This window comes from Mycteria americana, chromosome 11 (genome assembly GCF_035582795.1).
Source record: "Mycteria americana isolate JAX WOST 10 ecotype Jacksonville Zoo and Gardens chromosome 11, USCA_MyAme_1.0, whole genome shotgun sequence".
NCBI classification, from domain to species: Eukaryota; Metazoa; Chordata; class Aves; order Ciconiiformes; family Ciconiidae; genus Mycteria; species Mycteria americana.
The window spans coordinates 10,928,614-10,952,105 of NC_134375.1; the positions used below are offsets into that span (position 1 = coordinate 10,928,614).

Here is a 23,492-nt window from a genome sequence, read left to right on the forward strand (position 1 = left end):
AGCGCTGCATCCCGTTGGCAATGACTGAAATTACACAGAAAACTATCCCAAGTCAATCACATGGCAGCAAACACAATTATTGCTTAACAAACCTTAAACAAAAGGCTGATTCACACTCCATAGCCTAATTATCATGCTTTAGCACTAATTGTGAGTTGCAGCTAACCAGCCACGGGTATCAAGCTATCCTTATTGTACCTCTTTGAGTACTGGGAGCTGTGCTAGGAGTTTGGGACGCATTGTTGGGGCCTCATATTAAGACCTTTCCCATGCTGATTAATACTTCAGAAATCATCTGTTATCAATTTTATAGGATGTCCTATTGGTCAGATAAGATGTCAACATTTACCCCTTCCAATAGTTAAGAATTAGGGAAGAAAACTGCTGTTTGGCAGAACGTATGTACCTGCATGGAAATTGTAAAGAGGCCAGCGAGGGACAGCCTTAGTTGTCCATGCATCAAGTGCAAAGGGAAGAAAAAATGGTGTAAACTTTTCTCTGGGTGAAGGTTGGAAGTAAGAACTAGGAGCTGCTGAAGTTCACGGGACAGAGTAGATGACGCTTCATGACAGATGGAGTCATAAGATTAGGTTAACTAAAGATTTTCATAGCAGCTAATGGGTTCAGAAAAATAGCTAAAGCTACTCAAATACATTTTGCACAGACCATTAGGCTGCCAAGAAAACGCATTTGCTCTTTGAATAGCATCAACAGTCCATGTGTTATTCACATTGTATAAGTACTATGAGATTAATTACATATAAAATTAATTTCACTGCTGAAGAAGGAACCGGGACAAGAAGTCACATTTTGGTGAGCTATTTCAATAAGCTCTTTCTTTTTTGTGTATTTGTAAATGAAAGACAACAGACAAATAGATTTTCTACTGTAAATTAAATAGTCCTTAAAAGAAGCTCACCTCTAATAAAAGCACCTTGGCTAGATGAGAAGTTCTAGCTTGACTGGAAAGCAATTAGAGAAGACACCAATAAAGTGCTATTTTGGAGGAGTTTTATATTTTGCATCTAAGTGTTAGAGTGGCAAGTTCCTGCTAAAGCTTAGGCGTGATGAACAGGGAAGATTATTTCATTTGCCTTCTGTACTTTCTACTGTTCTATTTTATTCTATTAATAGGAATTAGTTGGTAAGCTTCCTCAAGATCATCCCATCTTAAAATTTCATAAACAGAATAAAAGTTAACACTGAGTCACTTATCTATGAGCAAAACGAATGTTTATGCTTTTCCATATGTTATTGCAGTGCATAAATTCGTACTTCACTAGGCACTACCCACATGTACCCCAAAGGCTTCGGTTTTTTCCTCTTTCACTAACACATGTTCAACAGCTTGAGTCAACATGTGAAAAAATTTATAAAAGAAGCTGCGGTCTCAAAAACCCCAGTGTTTAATGATAGACCTGTAATGTATTGTTGATGAATTTGGGGAGAATGTAACGTGTTTTATCTCCGCCTCCCAGAGGAGATGTGCCCGTCTCGGGGGGGATGGCAGCTGGGGCTGCTCCCCTGCACGCTCCCTGTGCTCGGGCTGCAGCGAGGCCCTGGCTGCATCTGACATTCCATGAGGGGTTTGCATTCAGTGAGTAGTTCATGGTTTTGATCTTGATTCTTACACAACTGAGAGTCTTAAGCAAAGCACAGCCACAATCCCATTGTTTTAATGGCAGAAAAAACATACAAATATACCCTTTTTTTTCCTCTTTGTCCCTGAGATTAAGGAAGATTTTTACCAACTTTGGAGGCCAGCAACAGCATCAGGAAAGATGAAAGAAAAGCAAACTCTTTGCTTAACTACACCCTGGATGCGTCTTTGTCAGCAGGGACTGAACCTGGCACTTTGGAGCTGAAACTGTCAACACCCGCCCAAGTTAAAAAATAAAACCCGACAGGACGGGCACAGCAATGTGATCCGTCTCTGCAGCCCACGGCGGAGGGGCCAATGTCACCTGGCAGGAGCAGGAGGTGCGCGTGTCCTTGCAGACGCTGGCCCGGTGGTAGAAGTGCTGCCAAGCTCAGCTTTCCAAACAGAGAGCAGGTGGTCTCTCTTCCAGTTTTCTCCAAATTAGTTTAGCGCGGTGAAACTGGGACCTGGTGTAAACGCTTAGCTCGACGTCGCTGTAGCATCACTAGGTCGGTGCAGAGTGGAGCAGCGTCGTTTGTCTCGCCATCGTCGCGTCGGAGAGAAGCGATGCTGTGGTGTGCAGGGAGTTGGCATGCACCGCCTCGCTCGCCTCGTTCCCTGACCCCAAATTCATACGTGATGGAGTCCCACGGTGGCCTGAAATAAATGATCCGTACTTAGAAGAATTCCTGCTGGCTGTAAGTAAACATTTACCATTTTAGCTTTTCATAATGCCAGAGTAAAATCACAATCATTAATATTCACTATATGATTTTACTGTCTACAAAATGAATAAAATGAGTATAATAATCCAGGCAAAAAAGGGGTATGGATCATTTTTATGAATTATTGTCAAAAGGCAGGCTTTTATATCAGCGTCCTGTTAAAACAAAGAGGGGATTGCGAATGGAAGAGTATCATCCCTTATGTATACACTTAATGGTGAAGGTATAGGAAAGGGGTTGGCAGAATTTGACACATCCTGGCATACAGAGAAGAATAGACAAAGCTGTTTAAGTCTTCAGCCTGAAGACCATGGCTCCCACGATAGGGAAATTACTCTCAGACAGGAGTTGCACCCTTTTATAGGCCAAGTCTTCCATGCTGCCCCACCTATGCCATGAAGAAGCCCGTTGAGGCCAGAGGAGTCCTCACGTCTGCAGCACTGTCTGACATGGGTTGCCTGCACTGACTTCACGTGCCGTTTTCACCTGTGGTTCCTACTGTGGAGACCCTGAGAAAGGATGGTGTCAAAGACAGGAATTTATCAGGTTTGCAGGCCAGATTTTTGTCTCCATGGGTGGAAGGGAGCAGAACCTGCTGTATTCCTTGGCCACAGGGTTTTGATGTTCTCCTGCAACTACCACTAGGATTTTGGAACCCCCCGTGAACTCCTTCCAGAAGGGTATCATCTGACCTGCAGTTGCCAAAGGGGACGAGATACTTTCCTTTCTCTTCTTTCTTTTGCAGTTCTAACAATTCTTAACAACATAACCAGGGCTCAGATGCACCTTGTAATGCATGCACTTTTTTTTTCACCCGTTTTTATGGAGCGTGCCTGGGGCAGTGCCCTCAGCTACTGCACTAGGGAGCCCCAGGGTCAAAACCAGCTTTGTAAAGCTGCTGTTTGATGGTGTAGCAGCAGCGGAGCAGCAGTAAGACCCATGCCAACCAAGGCACTTGGGACTCTGGAAGAGCTGATACTACTGTGATTTCACACGACGTGAGCAGAACAGCCCCACCGTGCTCCACCTGCAGGCTGTTGGCAGGTTTCTGGAATCCAGCAAGATTTTACAGGGAACAGTTGCTTCATCTCAAGAAGACTTTGGCTTAAAATGATTCCCCTGTACCCATGGAATAAAGCTAAGATCTATTCAAGATTCAGTCAAAACCAAAAGATATAAAATAAGGGAATAAACAGAAACAGACAAGAGACCACAGAAAACCCTGGGGTTTATGCCACAGTGTTTTAAGAGTTTTTATGCCACCGTATTGCAGGGCCTGAACTGACTTGGCACTGATAGATCTGGGGGCTGGAAAGTTGCTGGGGAGGGAGGGTGGAAGCTGGTTTTCCTAATGTCCCACTCACGCAGCCGATTTATCCACCGAAGCTGCCCAGTGCCCATGTAAAAGCTATTCTTCATCAGCGCTGTTGGTACAAGCGCCTCTTCTCTGTGTATGTGAGGGAACTGTTGGCGTTTCAGTCAGAAGAAACAAACCCTTTGACCACCACCTCTCTGTGCCTGTATCTTGCTGTTTTGCACCCTGAGCCAGCCCTGGTGCAGCATCCCCTTGCCGGGCAGGGAGCGTGCCTCGGGGAGCTCAGCCTCCTGCCACGAAGACGGGTGTTTCTGAACGAGCATACATCTGAACGGTTACTTCCTGAGGGATTGCGAGTACTTTTTTTGAGTCCTTGCTGAAAATGGCTCATTTTTTATTTCATTATATTGCTTCATAATATTTAAGGTCTACCAAATTTGGTATCTGCAAGCAGTATCGTATGGAGATTATTATCCTTTTCAGCCGTCTGTCCACGGACATCCAAACCTCTAGTCTTTTCTACCACACGCCTCACTACATCACTTGCGTATGTCCAGACTGAAAAATAATGTCTTTTTTCTTACCTGCTGCCATTGGTCAAGTTCTTTTACACCCATATTGCGTGGTGTGAAAACGATTGCGGGAACATGTACTCGTTCTCTCTCCTGATCCCAAGAAACAGAATTGGGCCTTTTGTTTTGTGGATTTCAGGGACTGTGTGAGCGTGGGGCTAATAAAATGACGGGGAGGGAGGCAGAGGAGGCAGAGAGAGATGTTATAGACTGGCATTCATCAACAACAAAGTATTAATAAACTACCACACGTTCCTCTGCTTTCCAGGGAGAGGAGTAATGCCAGCTGTGTGTCCCCTCTCCGCCGCTGCTGGGCAGCCCCACCGCTGCCTCCCCGCCGTCGCGCCGCGTGCTCTGGCAGCCATCGGGACCGCTGCTGCCGCTGCTGCCGCGCTCTCACCGCGCCTGCGCCTGCAGCACTTGAGAGGCGTTTGCAGCCCGTTTCCTTAACATCTTAAATTGGGACTTTTTTTCTTGGTCCTGATGACCAAGAGAGGATTAAAGGCATTGGCGTGTGCTGCTCGTGGGCTTTTCTGCTAAGCAGTGCAAAATGCAGCCTAGCTCTTCTAAGTGAGTTCCAGCAGGAATTGGAAGGGAAAGCTGATACTGTTCCCTTCCATTTTCTGTACAGGGACTATTTTTGGTTTTGTACATTACATGCAGCCAAATATACTACAGGCATCAGAAAAACTGGAGAAAAAATAATAAAGTTGAGATCATTCTTATGGGAAAAATAGAAAGAGTACTCTTCTTGGGCAGTAAAAAATAAAAGCAGTTACTGAAAATAAAACAGTTACTGAAAATAAATGCGTGATACAAATACAAAGCTTGGTGGCTATAGCAAGGGAACGAACAGCAAATAGACATCTTGGAAAATAAATGCACTCCTATGCACAAGTTGTTAACAGCAGTAGTTAAGGCAGTACGACCCCTGCCCTGTCTGGAGCTCTTGGATTTACTGGCTGTGATATAGGGTAAAATAACTCATATAAGCGTTATGACGTATTGCTACTGCAGACACCCTTATGAAGGCTAGATTGTAAATACTCGCCAGGCACACGGCAAAAGGGGGCCTTTCAGAAAATTACTGACCTGGGCTTAAAGCAAACAAACCCAAAACGCAGCATGTGGCTGAGCGAGACCTTGCGGGTGCAGGTGGGGAGGAGAAGAGAGGTAGCAACGTCAACACGCGCCAAAGCAAGCTCTCTCTGCGCCCTCCAGCAAGGAGAGCTGCAGTCTGCAAGGCGAAGGGTTCACGGCACCGAAGGCTACGCAGAGCGGTAAGCGCAGTGCCCTGGATCCCACCATTTCCCATGTAATTCCTACCAATTTGATGACTTGCTCGGTGACTAGGAAGCATTTACACAGATGGGCTTTCCCAAACTGCTGGCAGGATCAAACGCGCTCCTCTTAGCAGACGTTGCCGCTGAGATGTGGGAGAGCGAACACGTGTCCCTCCTAGGAAGCTGACTGCACCAGCGGGCTCCCACGATGTGCTCTCAAAAGACTAAAATAATGCAGCTACTCTCTCGGTTGCCCCCCATAACCCTTCTTTCTTCATTCTCTCAATAAATATTAAATAAAGCTCTGGTGATTGGCAAGCTTACAATAAAATAGGGAATTGAAGTTGGCAGCTCCAGATGTGGGAGGTGTAAGTTCAAATATATTTCCTCCAAAGCGTGGGCTGAAGGTGAATAACTGATAGAAACAAGCCCATAGGGCACAGCCCAAATCTTATGGGACTCCAGCTTTTGTAACCTCATGCATACAGCCACCCTCAACATATTCAAAATTTGTCTTTTTTGAAGTAGTTTTGGGAAAGGCCAGGCACGCTGGCGGCTGGTGGTGTAATTCTGACTCCACGGGATTCAAAGGCAAAGCTTCCGCCGAGCTGGATGGAAGCAGCGTCTCACCCTTCAGCTTTTATTAATTTGTTATAAAGAATATTAATTATGCCTGTAGCACAAAAAGCAATTATCAAAATATTTTGCTAAACATCTTACGAAAAAAAAAACTGTTTACCAAAAAACACTCAACTATATCAAAGCCTTTACAAAAAGCTCTCTTAGAAATTAATAAATATGTTTGATTAGCACTTTCATGGATGCACAGATTCTGTATATGGAAGTATTATAGTGCATTTAATTATATATAAAGGCAATTAATGTCACAAATGAAGACTAAGCACTGACTCAGCCTAAATAATTGTCATTATCTATCATATAGCATGCCCAGAAAGCTTAACTCTGCAATGATATTTATGAACAATAAACTTGGCATTAACATACCAAAACAATTTGGGTATAATTCAGGCTAAATAATAAATGGCAACAAAAAAAATCACTCCCATTCTTCATGATTTTTTCCTAGCATAATCACATAGGCATTTTTCACAGTATGTTCATCATGATGAGAAGTGAAAAAATGTATTCTCTCGAGCGTGTGGGATAGATTGCACGCCAGGGACTGAGTGTGAGTACGTGCGCGAGTAGCTGCTCTGCCTCTCCGTGTTGGCAGCGCCTCGGGGAGGCTGGGAGCTTAGTCCTGGGACTTGGGTGGCTGCACCTCTTCCAGCTGAAGGACAGCTTTCCACGGAGGTGCAGAGCCCGTGGTCACCTCTTTACATACGCCTACCGCAAGTAATCATCTCTCTGCTCTGTACAGCCCGAGGTCTCCGTGCTAGAGCCAGTGTTAGTTTTACGTGTTTTTTGCAGCACCTACTAGCACAAGTTCATGGGGTTTTTTTGGTGGGGAAAAATCTCACCAGCTGTCCTTGTCCAAGCTAAGTCCCTCTTACTCATGAAATGCCCCATCGTTGACAGCTACCATTTACATGACATAAAACTTGTAGTCTGTAATGCAAAGGGCCAGCTACATTTGCATCTGTTCAGTTCACAGGTGTAATAACACACTGACAGGGACCAAAGCCAGTGTCGTAATACCAGCGTGTACTCAATGGGTAAGAAGATGAAGATGTTATGAAAACAATGGTAATGCTGTACTGATGCTAAGTACATCCAATTGTATAATAAAGTACATCCAATTGTATAATAAAGGACTCTAAATGGAGCTAAGGGCTCATTTTTTTTGTTTGAAAATGTGCTGTGTGGGTGTAATAGCATGGTGTAGCTTCTGGAATAAAAAAAATTATCAACAGTCTACAATGCAACATCTTCACCTTGTATAAGCTGTTAAAACAGTGCCTTGCTCAGTGACTCACTTCAGAGTTTTAATACATAGATATAGAGAGGTAGAGGTGATTAAAAAATTTACTAGTGCATTTATATTATTAAATGCAAAATTAATCCATAAATATTTTACTACAGCAAGCATGATTGTATATTGATTATAAATTATGTTTATATATGTATGTAACATAAAGTACTTATCTATATATGGAAATACATACATCTATAGAGAGAGCTATTAATGTACTTTATCATATAGTTAGGTATAATACAGATGTGTGAGTAGAGGTCCGAGTTCTTTAATTAATTCTACACCGTGTGCATGGAGAAGCCGGTTAAAGGCTGGTTGAACTTTCAGTCGTCCCAGTAGGGGAACTGTAACCATATGATCTTGCCTGCACCGGCTTCACCAGTGATCTGGCTTTAGAAGCTACCAGTGAATGACACAAATCAAAGCGAGCATATTCCATGTAGTACTTTGATACATGAAAATATTTTCAGATTTTTCATGCCTCCTCCATTTACTCACTTTTTCAGGCAATGATCAAGCTAGAAAGCCATTCAGGATGGATACATAATTTAAGACTGACTCTGTGTCAACCTGAAGTAAACGAGCAGAGAACTTTGACATTGAGTCTGTGCACGTTCAGAGGAAATTTGGCCCCGATGCAGTCAGGTGTATAAAACATCAGCCAGCTAACCTGTAATGAACAATACACATCATGAACCAGAGGCTTGTGGTTGCTATACACGCTTTGTGTGCATGCGTGTCAGAGTGTGTGTGTGCCCACACACCCCTATAAAAATGATAAGCAGGAAAATGAAAGGCTCAGATTTTATTCTCTGTTGGATCTAATGCAACATGAGCTGGGAGAAGAAATTAAAAAAAAAACAAACCAAAACCCACATCACTCCCTCCCAGCAGCACTCTTTCCTCCTGCCGCCTCATTCCCTCCTTTTCCAAAAAAAGTGAAAACCAAACAAACCAACAAACCATTTTTTTTGCCCATTCAGAAAAAAAATGAGGGTCTTTGAGCACGAATCACTGTTTGATGGTAACATACTTATTTAGGCCAATGCTGGCTCTGTTGTGTTTATGGAGAGTGTAGAGGAAAAGGATAATGTTGCAGAGCCTCTGCCTTCATTATTTGTTGGGCTGATAATTAATTTCTTGCTAACAAAGCCTTTACTTAGTTGGAATTTCATCTTTTGGCTGCTGTAATTCATTATTATATCTATGAATATTAAAACAACAACGAGAAGGCCTTGCAAACATCTATCCAGCCCCCATGCTTGCACGCATAAAGAGTCAATCAAGGTCTGACATGGAGGTCTTCATCACTATGCACTGTGGCCCATGTTGCAGCTGTCAAATTTTCTTTTGATGCTGATTAACTTCATCAGTATAATTGATCAAGTTGTCTAGAGAAAATGGGAGGCTAAATACTTGCCAAAGTAATCGTCACATTGCACCCAAAATGCTGTTCCTGTGCTGAAGGCAGCACGCAGGTGCGGTGCTGCAACTGGAGTAAGTTTCCTCTCACCTCTTGCCTAAACTTTTCCCTTTTTTCCCCCCAGCTCACTCAACAGTTGCCTGGCAGATTGACTTTGATTAGTTGTTCGTTTAATTGCGTTCTGGTGTGCTGTTGAACAGAATATCCTTCAAAGTCATAACGAAGACTCAACAGTTGAAGACAGCTCTGGAGACCATCAAACACAGTTACAGTTAGTGACTGTAACTTGGCTTTTGGGGGTTGTTACAGATGCCAGTGCTTAAAAAGGCTTTTTTTTTTTTTTTTTGCAATTAGCTTCCAGCTCCCCCAAGACCTTTTCCATACCCGCTCTTTGTGCGCAGAGCCTGAAGTACCTCTGCGTCGGGTATTTGGATGTCCACGTCTGACAACATCATGAAATAAACTTTAGTCACAAGGGGGGAGGGGGAGGGAACAACTGAAAAAATATATTTATTGGAGTAAATAAAAAAAAGTTAACCAAAATCCTTTATTGATACATTCTTGGATAATATCACAGGATCGAGAGAATGGAAAGGAAGGGAGGAGTTTGCAGCAAAGATTGGTTTCACTAAATTGGCACATAAGCAGCAAGATTAACGAAATTACTTATTACAAACAGTATAAAACATACATGCTTTTTTAAGTCCTTATCACACTGGTCAATCATGGTGGGGCATCAACAAAGAAAAAAACCTCAAGACATGTAAAAGCCATATTCTTTCCTCCAAATATCATAAGAATTATTGAAATTATTGCAAAATAGTCATATACCTTAAATAAAATAACAAAATAGAACACAAATACAAATATCAAACATAAATTATTAACATGTACCATAAAATACATTACTGGCATGCATTCCAAATATCAAGACCTCTACTAAAACTCAGCAAAAATCCTTTCTGCTTCCTCTGCAGCCCATCAGAGTTGTGAAGGGGTGGGGGACTAACTTCGCCAGCACAGTTTTTGGTCTTTAAATTCTTTTTTTGTTTGTTTAGTTAAAAAAAATAACGTATATGGATTGCAGTGATACAATAGTAATCATACAAGTCATGTACATAGGTCTTTTAAATCCTTAGTTGTTGGGTTTTTTTAATGTGCTAAGTCTGAGAGAACAGGGCCTCAATGAAACTGCATTCAAAAAACAAACAGTGAACGCGAAACAACATGGATGGCAATATGCAAAAATCCTCACAAACTGTACAGAAAGTTCAAAAACTTGCAGTCTGGAAGTACATAGAAAGACAGAATTAGCCCCTTAAAGTCCTTGTAGCTGAACGCAGCCCACCCCGGGGAGCCCGTCCTCCCGTGCCGCAGCCGGGTGCGCGGGCACGGCGGCTCCTGTGGCCAGAGCAGGTCCGAGGCCACAGCCGACGGCAGCGCCAGCGACGTACTAAGCCGAGAGCGATGAAGGGTATTTCAGGGAGCAGCCGTTGGGAGCGCGGGGCTCCTCTCGCGCTTTCCCGCAGCATCGCCGTGCCCTCGCCCCCCCGAGGCAGACGCCCCGCGACTCGGGAGGAGGTCTGCGCCAGCGGTGGATGGAAATCCTCACCCGTCCTCCGCCCCACGTGGCAAAACGGACTAGATAACCAGGTTGTTATAACTGACGTACTTCTTTTTTGCGGCAGGGCCTGGAAGAAAACCAGAGAACGGTCAGAAACCCCAGCAGCCGAGACCCCCTCGGAAAGGGCTGGCTGCTGGTCCGAGGGCTGCGGGCACGGGCAGGGATGCGCCGGCGGCTCCCGCATCCCCGCGAGCACCTTCCCTCTGGGCAGCACGTGGTTACAGACACGACTCCAGGCAGCCGGCTATTAGATCAGCCAAAGCCGCGTCTCCAGCTCTAGCTATTACTATAAACAAAATTACTGCTGATTGATTTTGTTATACTCTTGCAGTCTGTATGACTTCACTGCTGAGGCACCGTAACTAGATCCCGCTAAGATTTCTTTTTTTTTTAAAAAACAGTGACATCCTCTCCAACTTCTTAAATCTCCTGGGCTAAACTTGTTTTTCTCATGCATAGTTATTCTTATTCAAGTTTTATGACTTCTGAGAATTTTTCAATGTGGGGACCAAGGTACCAGCTTTCCTAATTACAACCTTCAAATCAAATCTGTTTGCAAGCAGAAATAAATAAAACCAGTCCGTAACTACTTTGTGAGCGATGCTACACACTTCTGTCAGTCAAAATTGCAAATATTTGCAGCTGAATACAAAGCAAAATATTCTGCGGTACTTTGGCAACGCTGGCAGATTAGGGACATATCAACTGATAACATGTTCTCCATCAGGCATGTTAACAAAAACATCACTATTTATATGCAAATTCTGTAACTAGGATGTAACTACTTGTACTGGGCTTATGAGATTTTATATTGAACTGTGTTCCAATGAATATAGAAAAGGCCTTTCCCCCTTATTCACTGAAAAAAAAAAAAAAGAAAAAGCGAGTGTATGAAGTATGTATGCTCTTGCAGTAAAGATTAAAATCCAGTATTCTAACTGAGTTATCGTGAGACCAGTTTAAGCTAATGGATATCCTCAAAAGGTTGAAATTACCAGGCATTGCTGTTATTATCGACTATTCTTATTCAGCATTTGGGGTTTTTTGAGCAACCTGGATTCAACAAAATACATTAACATGAATCATAATCAACCATGCACAGAAAAACTGGATATATAAACAAACCTGAGCCTCAATGCATCCCCCAATAAAATATACATTTGGAAGATAAGTAAGAGAATGGGATAAGGCTGATTTTCTGGGATTGCTGAAAACCTTCTGCTCTTTTTGCCTGTGCCACTGCCCTGCCCGGGGTGGGAGAGGTCTGCCAGCCCCCCGCAGCATCCCCCCGCTCGGAGACCTAACGCACCTCCCTCTGCTACCCACAGTCAGCGCATATTTTCCCTTGGCGTGTCCAACAGCCAGAAAGCATTATTAATCAGAGACCACTATTAATTTTTCAGGTGGCCTGCTTTTCAGAAATACTTGCTTAAATAAGGACAGGCTCTCCACCAACAATTCAGAATATTTTGAGAGTATAATGCGTGAGGGTGCGGTCGAATGTAAGTGTTTTTCATGGTGTTCACTATCTTTTTTACTAACAAAGACAAAGAAACAATTTTACTCCTAGGTATTTTCAAGACTGCCATTTAAGAACCTCCTGTGTAACTCCAGTGCTGTGCACTATTATTCTGAAACCATAATTCAGCTGTTTCACTGTGTTCCATACAAGAGTCAGAGCTGTCTGTTCAATCAAGCACTGATCCTACAAAATACTGATCATCTTCAGTTCCCATTAACTTCTCTTGGACACGAAGGTGTTCAACACATGGCAGGATAAAACTCGTTATCCTTCAAGGCTAGACTGCAAATATTCAGTAAACTGTGATACGCTATTAAATGCTGAAGAGAGGTAAAATGCAGCTGGAAAAAAATATCATCATGAAAGAGGTTGCAAAGTAATTACATGTATTATTTTCTGATATACTTCAGCTTTATCCATTACATGCTCCAATTTCGAATACCAGCAGAGCTCCTATGACACGGAAGATTTTTGATACTCTCCAGTGCTGGTTCATATCATGTCAACCCCTCTAATGCTTACAGGGGTTTTACTCTAGCTTTCACAGCAAACCTGATATTTTGCTTGATGAGTTTTCTCACAAATTCAACCACAGTAGCTCATTTCTTATTTTCAATATGACAATGAACCACCAGTGCCAAATGAATTCAGCCAAGAAATACAGTTGATAGTGTGTACTTCTGTAACCTCTCTGTGAAAAGATGGGCTCCACGCATCTGAGCTGAGACAGTAAAGTTATCTTTGGCAGTGCTCTGCTTCACAAGAATAATGTAGTTGACAAAAGCATCATCCATAATTTAGGTAAAATGATCAATAAAAGCTTCATGGTTATTTTAGGAGAGGAAAGACAATATTCCCTGGTTCTACAGGCTGCTAGGCCAGAGAAGATCATGTCTCTTGTTATGTAGCTGCTGCACTTCATAGCTCTGTTCCTGTACTAACTCCAGGAACCTGGAGCTCAACTGATGTGTAACTCCCAGAAGCACTCCAGTCTTCATCTGAAGACTTCAGGAGAGAGACAGTCTACCTCGATAATGAACCTCTGCTGAGTCTCAGCTCATCATTATCATTGGCAATTAGCACCAGGTATGGATTTGGTTTTCCTCAAAGAAATTAATTTACATGAAAATGGGGAATGCTAATGAAACATCGGCATTACCAGAATTCACCATGCTTTAATCCAGGATACATGAGCATTCCCTGTTCTTTAAATGGAAAATAGATACAGATCTCATACGCTCTGCTGCTGTTTGTGTTAATGGACGATGGCTTTCCAACAGTGAACCCAGATTGTCCTCTTGCACATAACAAGTACATGTTAGTTAACATACATATAATTATGTCAGCCTCAGCTGGCCATTGACTTAGACGTACTGGAGGCGAGCCAATAGCTGTGATATGCAGAATCTGAAACTGGACTGGACCTTCTGTACAGAGATACCCAGACCAACTGCATGCCCCCTTCCTGAGGTCAGCGCAAGGGAACAAGCAAACAAACCCTGGGGTACATGTGGGCTGCTAGCTGTTTTTAAATACAGAGTAGCACGTAGAAAGGAAACATCCTGGATATTGACTGCCTGCACACTGGCAAATAAATGTGCTCTTGAAACATTTGCATTGTATAACTTGTTAGAAAAAAAAGGGGATCTTTCTATTTAAAAAGAGGCTACATATTGCTATTAGTGACAAGCGCCCTTTTCTGTTAATTAGTGGTGAATGGCAACAATGTTACTACGAGAAGAAATTAGTATGAGGAATAACTGAAGAATACAATTTCATATATACAGACAGGACCACTGTACTGGAAACAATCTCCAGGCTCAAGTCCAGCCACAGGTAACCACATCCCATGCACTTGTCAAGCAGAGCAGAGCACAAGATTCTTCAGCTCCCATTTTTGCCTTAACTTTGCTTGGAATTAAAATTGTTTTGTCCGCTTTATGGTGGAACCCGGCCTAGGCTGTCACACTTCAAAAAGTTTAGGTAGATCTGCTGCAGGGATGCAGAGAGTGATGGAAGTGTCATGTCCCATTACTGCCAACACACGGTACTGGATAGAAGGAGGGTACAACTGTCACATCTCCGTTGTGCTGCTGCGGACGTTGCTGTTAGTCTTCTGGTTTTATGAGCATTGCACTTACTCTCAATTTGAAAGTAATGAGGAACTTTGAAAAACCAAGAAGGCAAGAGCAATACCTTCCAAGACGAGCTGAGACAGGACGGGCGTTTGATTTCCTGGCAGCTGGACTGGCAGAAGCAGAAAGAAGGCACCTTGATCATCACAAAAGAAGGCAGCTTGGTCATCACAAACCCCCGACACTTCATAGCGTGGCGTTAATTTTAAGGATGTGGCTGTGTACAAGATACTGACAACCACATGAGCTATGAGTTGTCCTCAGCTATGTACTGCACTTTTTTCCATTCTCCATGAAGGGATCCCACCCGTCTCCCTCGCAAGCACCCATTTCGCGACGCCGGCACGCAGCCTACAGCAGCACAGCCCGGCAGGAAGGATGCACTCATGTTCACTGTAAGTTACAGAAATGAAGACAACATGTATATCTGCACATGGAAAATAAACAACATTTCTTTACAGCACAACAATGTTAAAACCCTTTCCTTTTCAGCTATTATCCGACCTGCCCGACAGGCGGTGGGGGACAGTGATAGTCTACACCCCTCCCCTGCCAGAAGTGAGTAACAGGGTTTGAAATAACTGCAGCTCTATGCCAACAACATATTAAAAACAAATACGCAGAAGCAAAAATCCTCTTTGGATATATAAGATTCATCACTTGACTAGTTTTCATTATCTTGAGCACGGGCCACAAAGAAAGAAGCTCCCACAGCATCCAAAAGCAAGGCAGATCTGTCAATACTTGCTCAGAGTGAGATTTAATCACTTTCGCTTCAATTTTATGCACATTTGTAACCTCTTCCATGCTTAAAGAGAAAAGATTTACAGTGCAAAAGATGAATTTTATTACAGCCCACAGGCATCTCAAGCTATCAAATGTATGAAACATGATCTTAGTATTTCCAGCACTGAGCAAGAACTGACGTGATGGCTATGGGTCTGGAACTTCTGCTCTGATTTCCTTTGCAGGCACTGTGGCAGATACTTACCTCCTCTTTTTCATTTTCTTAATTCTTGCTTAGAAACCTGTATCATTCATGCCAGGCAAAGCAGAGGCTGATTATTAAATCCTGCTTCTAGTCCATCTAATAGGGAAATGGATGCACGTAGCTCCTCCTCTGGCTTTGTACCTGAAAGACAGAGCTATCCACATGCTCTGTTGCCTTTAAATTGGGGAATATATATGAGAAAGAGATGAAAGCAACAGTCCTAAATGATTCTACATGCTTGCCCAAAACCCGACAAATGGAATGAAGCTTGGAGAAAATAATATAATTTTAAATTTAGTATCTAAATGTAAATAGATTGTTACATCACATTTTCACATCTCTCCTGTTGTGCTCCCTACCATAGCGTATTGGCAACTTATCTAGTATATAAATGTCTATGGTTGTATAAAAAATATTTCATTTTATTGCATGTGTCGGTGGGTAGTCGCTTGTCTCTGAGCTGCAGCCTGAACTGCATGACTTTTATGCAGATTAGCACAAAGAACCTCATGTTTTAATAATAGAATATGAATATATTAAATTACAAATATAACATGAGTAAAAAGTGTGTTCCTCCATAATTGCTTTACAGCCTTCTCTTCTCATAAATTACAACATCTTTAGCTGTCATATTTCCTTGTCACTCTCAGTAAAGCCGCAACAATTAGCGCCTCGGTGCCGAGGACACCAGAAATAGCAGCGGTGTTCCAGCCGCCCGAGAGGTTTGTCAGCAGATCACAAATGACAACAGGGAGGGAGAAGTTGCTAAAGAGGTTGTTTCTGTTTCCTGATTGCTAATTTATCTAGTACATAAGTGGCCTGATGGCAACCCGGTGACAAGTTCAGAGGGGACGGTCTATCGGAGCGCTGCCCTGGCAGGGCGACGGCTCAGCGCCACGCAGCATTGCATCCCCTGCACCTGCAGCCCCGGACGGGGCACGCGTCACCCACCCGCACGCTCAGCCTCCCTCGTGTTTGACATGCCAGCCACAGGACACCGTTCTGCTCAGGTGACAAATGCTGTAGGAATGGTTTCTTTCGCTTTGTGTAGCTTTATCAAAACCGAGTCAACAAAAATACAGCGGTGAGTATAATTTAATCTCCAACATGAACAATAGTCGTGTTGACGCACTGACTGAGGAATGAACAATGCAAATAAACTTCTCTGATCATCCCTACGTTACTTCTGATGGGCACGGCCCTCTAGATTCTCCATGTGGGATAACTGCATTGATTGTCCTTAGCAATTACCGAAGAAGCCAGTGGAGGGAGAGACGGAAAGAGCACATTATACAGAACGCCATGGCGAGAGGCGAGCGCTGCTTACAAAGAGTAAACACTCTTTGGAAATTAATAGAAAAACAATTATGTAATAGAATTGTACAGATTTGTACAGTCATCACTCATACTCCTTTTGCTACTCTTGTGACACACTGTGTATGATGGCTTGTATTACTAATACGCTGCTTGTAATCTCCATGAAATGCTAGAAAATCAAAACCAGAATGGAAGTGGGTGGTGTCAGTTATATTTTGTCTTTTCTTACCTTTTTTTTTAAATATGTTTCAAATTCCTTAATAAGATTTCATCCCTCTGCTTTGCTCTTGTAAAGTGCTTTTCTTTCTTATTTTTATCCAGTATTGAGAGTGATGCCACCATAGAATCCTGATAGGCGTAAGGGCAATAACTGTATTTCCAGATGAATGCTAGACCACGGCAAGGATCTTCTCTGATGGGGGGTTCATCCAGAAGAAACTCGAGACACCTGGAAACCCCACCCTGTCACAATCTCTTTGTGAGAGACGCAAATGTTTGTCTTTATAAAAAATAACTTTTCTCTAATTTGGTTGGGTATCGTACATGGTTAATGATACCGATTTCATATCCCCCCTTTTGCAATTGCCTCACCCCTCCCATCCCGCTCTGCCCCATCAGTAGTTTCACCTAACCAATACTTGGGAAATGTGGGTTGAGATTTTGGAGAAGGATGTTCTGCATGTTACAGCAGCAGCAAAAACACATGGAGTGAGAGAGAGAGGCCTGAGGCTGGTTAATTCTCTAGAAAAGCCGGAATCTGTGAACAGTGTAATTAATTCATTAAACGCCATCAAAGAGCGCTACAGCAGGATGGAGGGCGCGTGGGGGGAGATAACAGCTTTAGGATGGTTACAGCACGAGCTTGGGAACGCCTCTCCGGCAGAAAAAAGCCAGGTTTCCATTTCTGTTTCACCAGCTCCAAAACCCAATGTGATTTTCAAGTGTGACGATTGGTACATTTTGTGTGAATTGGTATCCAAGGCACAAGACCCTAAATTGTCACTGCAAATAGGATCAAATTAAGCAGCCCCAGACATGGAACATAAAGCTGAGAAGGAACTAAAACGGTGTAAAAAGAGAACAGGGCCGTGTCGCTTAGCAACCACCACCTTTTTGGGTGGATTATGCAAGTCCGGACACATTTGTACTGTTGACAGTTGTTGCTTGTAATGTAAAGGAGCTTTTCTGTATCTCTGTGTGACAAGTTCAGTTAGGTGGTGAGGACCATGAGACCATGCCAGGCGAGCACCAGCCCGAGCGTGACCAGCATGCTGGTTATGGCAGCGATGACCTGCTCCAGTGCAGATCTGCTCCAGAGCTGGGTTTGCAAGAGGTCTGAGGCTGCTTCATAGAGGTTTCTGATTCATTCTCCTAGAAGTAGCACAGCTCACGGGATTAGGTTATTCCCCTCTGGAGAAAAGTCACAAGAAAAGCTGAACGCTGTGGAAGGCTTAGTCATCCTCTTCATCCGTCACTGATTCTTTCTCCAACAGGTTTAGGTAACACCAAACCAAAACCTCCACGCACATAGTGTTGGTTCTTCCAGAACCTCAGTCTGGGCTTGCAGGGTCATTCCTGAAGGAACCACGTAAGGTTGGCGTATCTGTTCTCATCTATGGGAGGAGGAGTTCAATTTAAAAGGTCATCAGCTCTTCGCAGAGACTGTATTTACTTAATTTACTTTGCTAATGAATAGACACTTTCCTGGGTGGAAGTGCCGCTGCTGCCGGCAGGGCTGCCAAAGCCCTGTTGGAGTGCCACCAATTCCCCAAGTTCCCCCACTGTTACGCTGCCACTGCTTTTCCATCACAGATACCTGCCAGAAGCCCTCTGCAAGTCCGAGGTATCACCACCTGTGCTCAGGGCCAGCTCAATCAGTTTTGCAGAGGCACTAGCGGGTAAGCGGAGTTACACAATCCACAATTGCATTTTGGCCTTCAGTTCAATTAAAGTAACTGCTGGAGTTTAATTATGGCCACGCTTCTCTAAATTGTAGCTTTGTTCCAATGGCCTTTGGCAGAGCAGCCCACGTCTGCTGTGTGTCTGTCTCATCCTTGCTCTGTCCCTGTGCACATGATGGCACAGAGATGGCACATCTTACTCTGTGTGTTGGAGCTCTTATAGAAAAAAACCTTCTCTTGGGGAGGAGAGAGGCATTCACAGCTGTGTTGCTTTACTATGGAAAAAAAAAAAGATCTGTTGCAAGAAGAAAAAACAATTTTAATAGCTGCAGCTTGCCTGGAGTACAGCTAAGCCAGACCTCACTTCCCGCAGCTCTCCGCCCCACAGCCTCTCCTGCTCACATCATCATACTGCTGATGGCCCACTTCCTGACATTCATCTGTGATCCTTCTGTGGAGATAACATTAAAATCTACTTACACGCTGAACTGATGTTTGCTTTCGCCGCTTGAGTCGACAGCAATAGACTCCAGCCCCGGGGAGAGGACGGGACGATGTTCTCCTCTCGCTCCGCTCTGATGGACAGTCCCTGGAGGAGCTGCTCCGGTTGGGGGTTTTGCCTTTTTTAAGAACTTAGAGATTTTGTTTTTAGTGCTAATCTCTTCTTCAGTTTTATTCATTTAAACTGAAGTGCTGTAGGTTGCCAAGCAATTACCACCAAAATAATAAAACGCGCCAGGTATTAGGAATAGCTGGAAAAATCTTCCAAAGGTAATTTGACTATTTCCTTCAGATGTTCCTTGAAAGATGAGTTTGGTATCAAAGAATTTCCCGTTCCATTATGATATTTGTTTTGGCTTTGCTGAGATTCATTAGATAGGCTGAAGTTTTCAAAGGATAGCGCTGAAAGATGCTTGCAAACTGCAACCTGAAAAATTGCCCCCCTCAGCCACGCCTGTGCACCTCTCCACGGAGGAGGCAGGCCTGCCCGCAGCAGGCACGGCGTGCGGCTGAGGTGCTCCTGCTATTTAATACAGAACGCGTCGTGGCTGAGGTGCTCCTGCTATTTAATACAGAACGCGTCGTGGCTGAGGTGTTCCTGCTATTTAATACAGAACGCGTTATCTGGGAGATTCCTGCTAGCAGGGAGGAAGAAAAACATCTGTGTAGTCAGGAAGATGAAAGTCTTGCAAATATATATGTAAAGCAAAGAGCTCACCAAAATATCATGGAGTAAGCTTTCTGAAGCCAAACTCTTCACGCTAATTAAGGACAGCTGATAGGTGAATATGAATAATAAAAAAGTCCTGCAGATTTTAACTGGAAAAAAACCCAAACAGCTAGGCTCATTGGACAAATGTAGAACAAATAATTTGCCTGGCTTTAAAAATTATATATATATATATATATATATATAAATATATATTCCGATATTCACATATTCAGATATTTTCTTCACAATATGACTGTCTCATTTTCTTCTTCTATGCATTTAGAAATTTTGCAACAAAATGCAATTACATTTGCAGAACCTGATTTGCTGCAGAGGCCATACTGATCTATGCAATGCAAAGAGAGAAAAAACAAGCTCATTGTCCCACTGCGACCTGTGTCACCGTGTAAACAGGCAGGAACAGCATTGCCAGTGTTGGCTTCAGGAGCGCTGTCTCAGCCTAGCAGCTGGGAGGGCAACTGCTCAGTTGACTCTCTTGGGCTCAGATTGGGTCAATAACGTGACATTCTGGTCAACACCTTCATCCAGAGAAACTGCTGAACCTAAAGCTACTCCCAACTATTTGCCAAAGATACATTCCTGTATTGCGCCGTGTGTCCTTCAAGAGGCTTGTTTCTGTATGCCACCTCCAAAACCCAGGCTGTGCCTATCCTGTGAGCTACGCTGAGCCTACAGGAACACGACAGAATCTGCCTGCACGTCCACGCCGAGCACAGCTCCCACCGCAAGCCCAGGAGAACTTGTCTGACTGCATTTGACCATACACTGAGATGGATGGAGAACATGCAGAATGATCCCGTCTTTACCTGGAAAGCAAAAGCAACTCGGTGGCAGTGGCTTTTTAAAGTATCCCACAGTTGTAATTCACCCGCTGCTGCTAGGAACGGATTAAAACCCACATGCATGGGATTTAATACTGCAGAGTTTATCTGATGGAATGGGAAGTGGTGAAGAAAATCCCAAAGCTAGCTGAAATCATCACAAGTCAGGCTGAGCCATATGGACAAATTTTTACCTAGCCTAGACACATAATATAGAGCTTAAGGTTAGAGTCTAATGAGCTGTCACAAAAATGTCAAATGCTGCCAAAGAAAAAACCAAAACATCCTCCCCCACATGCACACACACACTAATTTAGGAAGACAAGGCCAGATTCTCTATTGGCTCAACCCTACTAACGTGAACAAGGTGGCTGGAAGCCAGACGTCCAATCAATCTACCTAGTTACATCAGCAAATGCCACTCAGGTGTCTTCGCTTCCAATCTGCAAAGCGGTGATAATGTTTATAAGCTCCTACCTCAGAGGGAGATCATAAGGTGAACACCAATGCCTAGAAATCTTGAATAAGTGATTAATGCCAAGAGAGAACAATCAGAAAAATAGCCTAGGCAATCTTGCCCTTCAGTGCTGCTTTATACACACTTGGTAACCTGGATTCACCCGGTTCACCTCTGTTACATTCAGAATGCAATTAATAACGAAGTGATTACTTCAAATTATTAGAATAATTATGTTTATGCATATGCATGCAAATGTATTGTTCAGAGCAGGGCTGGGCAAATGCTGCAGGTGCATTTCTATCTAAAGAGCATTCACACGTCTGTCACTTTACACAGCTTCCACGTCTAAATTCCTCATATTCTAACCAGGGCTACATTTTACCTTTAGGCCTTTCTTATTATTACCCCTTTTCGAAATGGATATTTACCCTGTCTATCATGCAGCCCCTAAGCAAACTCAGACTGCACAGCTAGTGAAGTGAATGATGTAACTACACTTGAAGTGAGCCTTGAACCCAGGGGACTGGCAAAATGTCGTACCGAGTAGTGCCAGGGCCATAAGTAACGATTACAAATATCCAATGTAATGGGTTCTTTTAACGAGGATTGCTTCAAAGTGCCCAGAAGGATTTAATAGGAAGCAAGGGTACGACCTTGCCAGTTCCCCAGGGCACACTGGGATTTGAAGTAGGCTTTTCTTTAAACAAAAGCCCATTTTTGCTTATAAGGCTTTCAAGTAGTAGTGCTATCAGAGGCATATGTTTTTAATTCATCAGTTTTTTTCATGATGCACTTTTTGTGAGAACAGAGAAAGTATCCGATAGGAAGAATAATAAAAGCAGTTCTTGGGTGAGATAATGGCATAATGATAGAAATCAGTTCAGGTCAAAGTGGCAACGACATGACATTCTTATAGCCTAAGATAGTTTGTTAGGGTTTGAGTACATAAAATATATGTTTGCTTTGTCATTCTGCAGATGTATTAGATTGAGACCAATCTGCTGTTGAACTTTTTTCTCGATAGGGATGAAGAAATTCAAAATTCAGACAACATAGAGAAAGTGATTGTATTAGACAGATGCTTGCACTACAGTACAAAGCTAGAAAATTCTGACTTCATTTCGAGCAGAATAATACCCATTAGTTTCAGTGAAGCAGGCTTTCCCACAATGGATCCCAAAAAGAACGGGATGCTTATCATACCGATCACCCTAAACCCCACAAAATGATGTAAAGATTATTCTGCAAAGTCAGTATGCACCATTGCACATGGCACTTACCTCTTTAGGAAAAGAAAAGAAGAATGAATAGCTTATTTGAAAGTTGGGCACGTCTTCATATAGTGCACGGGATAAATAATGAACTCCAGCTCATGCACTGCCTTCAAAGCCACACTTCTCTAGCACAAGAGGAAATACATACAGCTGTATGGGGTTGGAAGTTTTGCCTAATGCCAGAGGGTAACTGTTACACTTCTCTAACATTGCCCTGTGGACTGCAAATTTAATCTGTCCTTGTAAAGACAAGTAAGGAAAAATCCTTTAGAATGTAGCACAAAACATACACTTTCCATTTTTAGGACAGCGTAATGGTGAACTCCACAGTTAAGCTCCAGCTCTACAGACAAGAGTGGTATTGGACTCTGCGGCTGAAATCCCACTTCCACTCAAGTCAAGGGCAAGGCACCTGCTGATTTCAGCAGAGCCAGTATTGCTTGCCATAAAAATTTACAGTATAGCATAAAATAATGTGGAAAGTTATTGGTTTCTTATGACGCTTCTATAGTATTTTTCCACTGGGACACAAGGAGCGGTTTTGTGTTTCTTGTGGTTTTCAAGCACTCTGCTGCAAGCAACTGTGCGCCCCACGGCCCTTCTCCCCCACCAACAGCCCACCGTATTAATTTTCCCATCTGAGCCATTAAAAGAAAATGTGACTTTGAGTCAAAGAACAGAGCCAGACACATACTGTTTACGGCCTAAAAAATCATCATGATTTTGCTGGAAAGATAACGAAGATTGAGATTTTGAGTCAGGTAATAAGATTGCAATAGAAAAGGGTTAGTTGTACCCTCCTAAATAAAGGCTAAAATCAACAAAGTATTGTACTGCTGAAGAACATCAATCTTGAGCATGTTTGGCCGCATCTTTCTCCTATCTCCTACTTGTCTGCTTTGCAGATAAAAACTTCTGGGTCAGGTGAAGTTTGAAAGTATCTGCAACACTGGGATCAAAGGATAAACAGCAGAAAGTCTTATCAACGCTTCCAGCAAATGAAAGATTGCAGAGAGGCTTAAAGAAGACCTGGCATGAGGAACAGCCACATAGCTGGCCGGCACGCTTGTGCACCTCGTGGTGAGATGTAGTTAGGGGATCAGGCCAGGGAGCAGAAATCCTCCCTGAGCGAGGAGGCAATGGGGAGCACGCAGCGGGAGCTGATTCCAGCGGACAGCAGCGTCGCCGTATGCACTGCCACAGCGACTAAATTCACCGTGCTTCACTGCAGGCAGCAGCGTGCAACAGCCCCGTCGCGTAGCTAGAGAAGTGCACAGGATCTTAGGAAATGTGTTTCCAAATCTTTATGAGATCATGGCA

General features: G+C 43.2%; 1 protein-coding gene across 1 annotated transcript in view; it reads right to left on the reverse strand.

Annotated features, from left to right (window-relative positions):
• Positions 1 to 10,409: 10,409 nt before the first annotated feature.
• The window catches only part of GRM7 (glutamate metabotropic receptor 7), a 314,851-nt gene continuing 301,768 nt past the window's right edge, over positions 10,410 to 23,492 (reverse strand). The window contains exon 10 of the mRNA XM_075514164.1: positions 10,410 to 10,584. Coding sequence (XP_075370279.1) covers positions 10,535 to 10,584 — 50 coding nt within the window. The 3' untranslated portion in view covers positions 10,410 to 10,534. The remainder of the gene's footprint in view (positions 10,585 to 23,492) is intronic.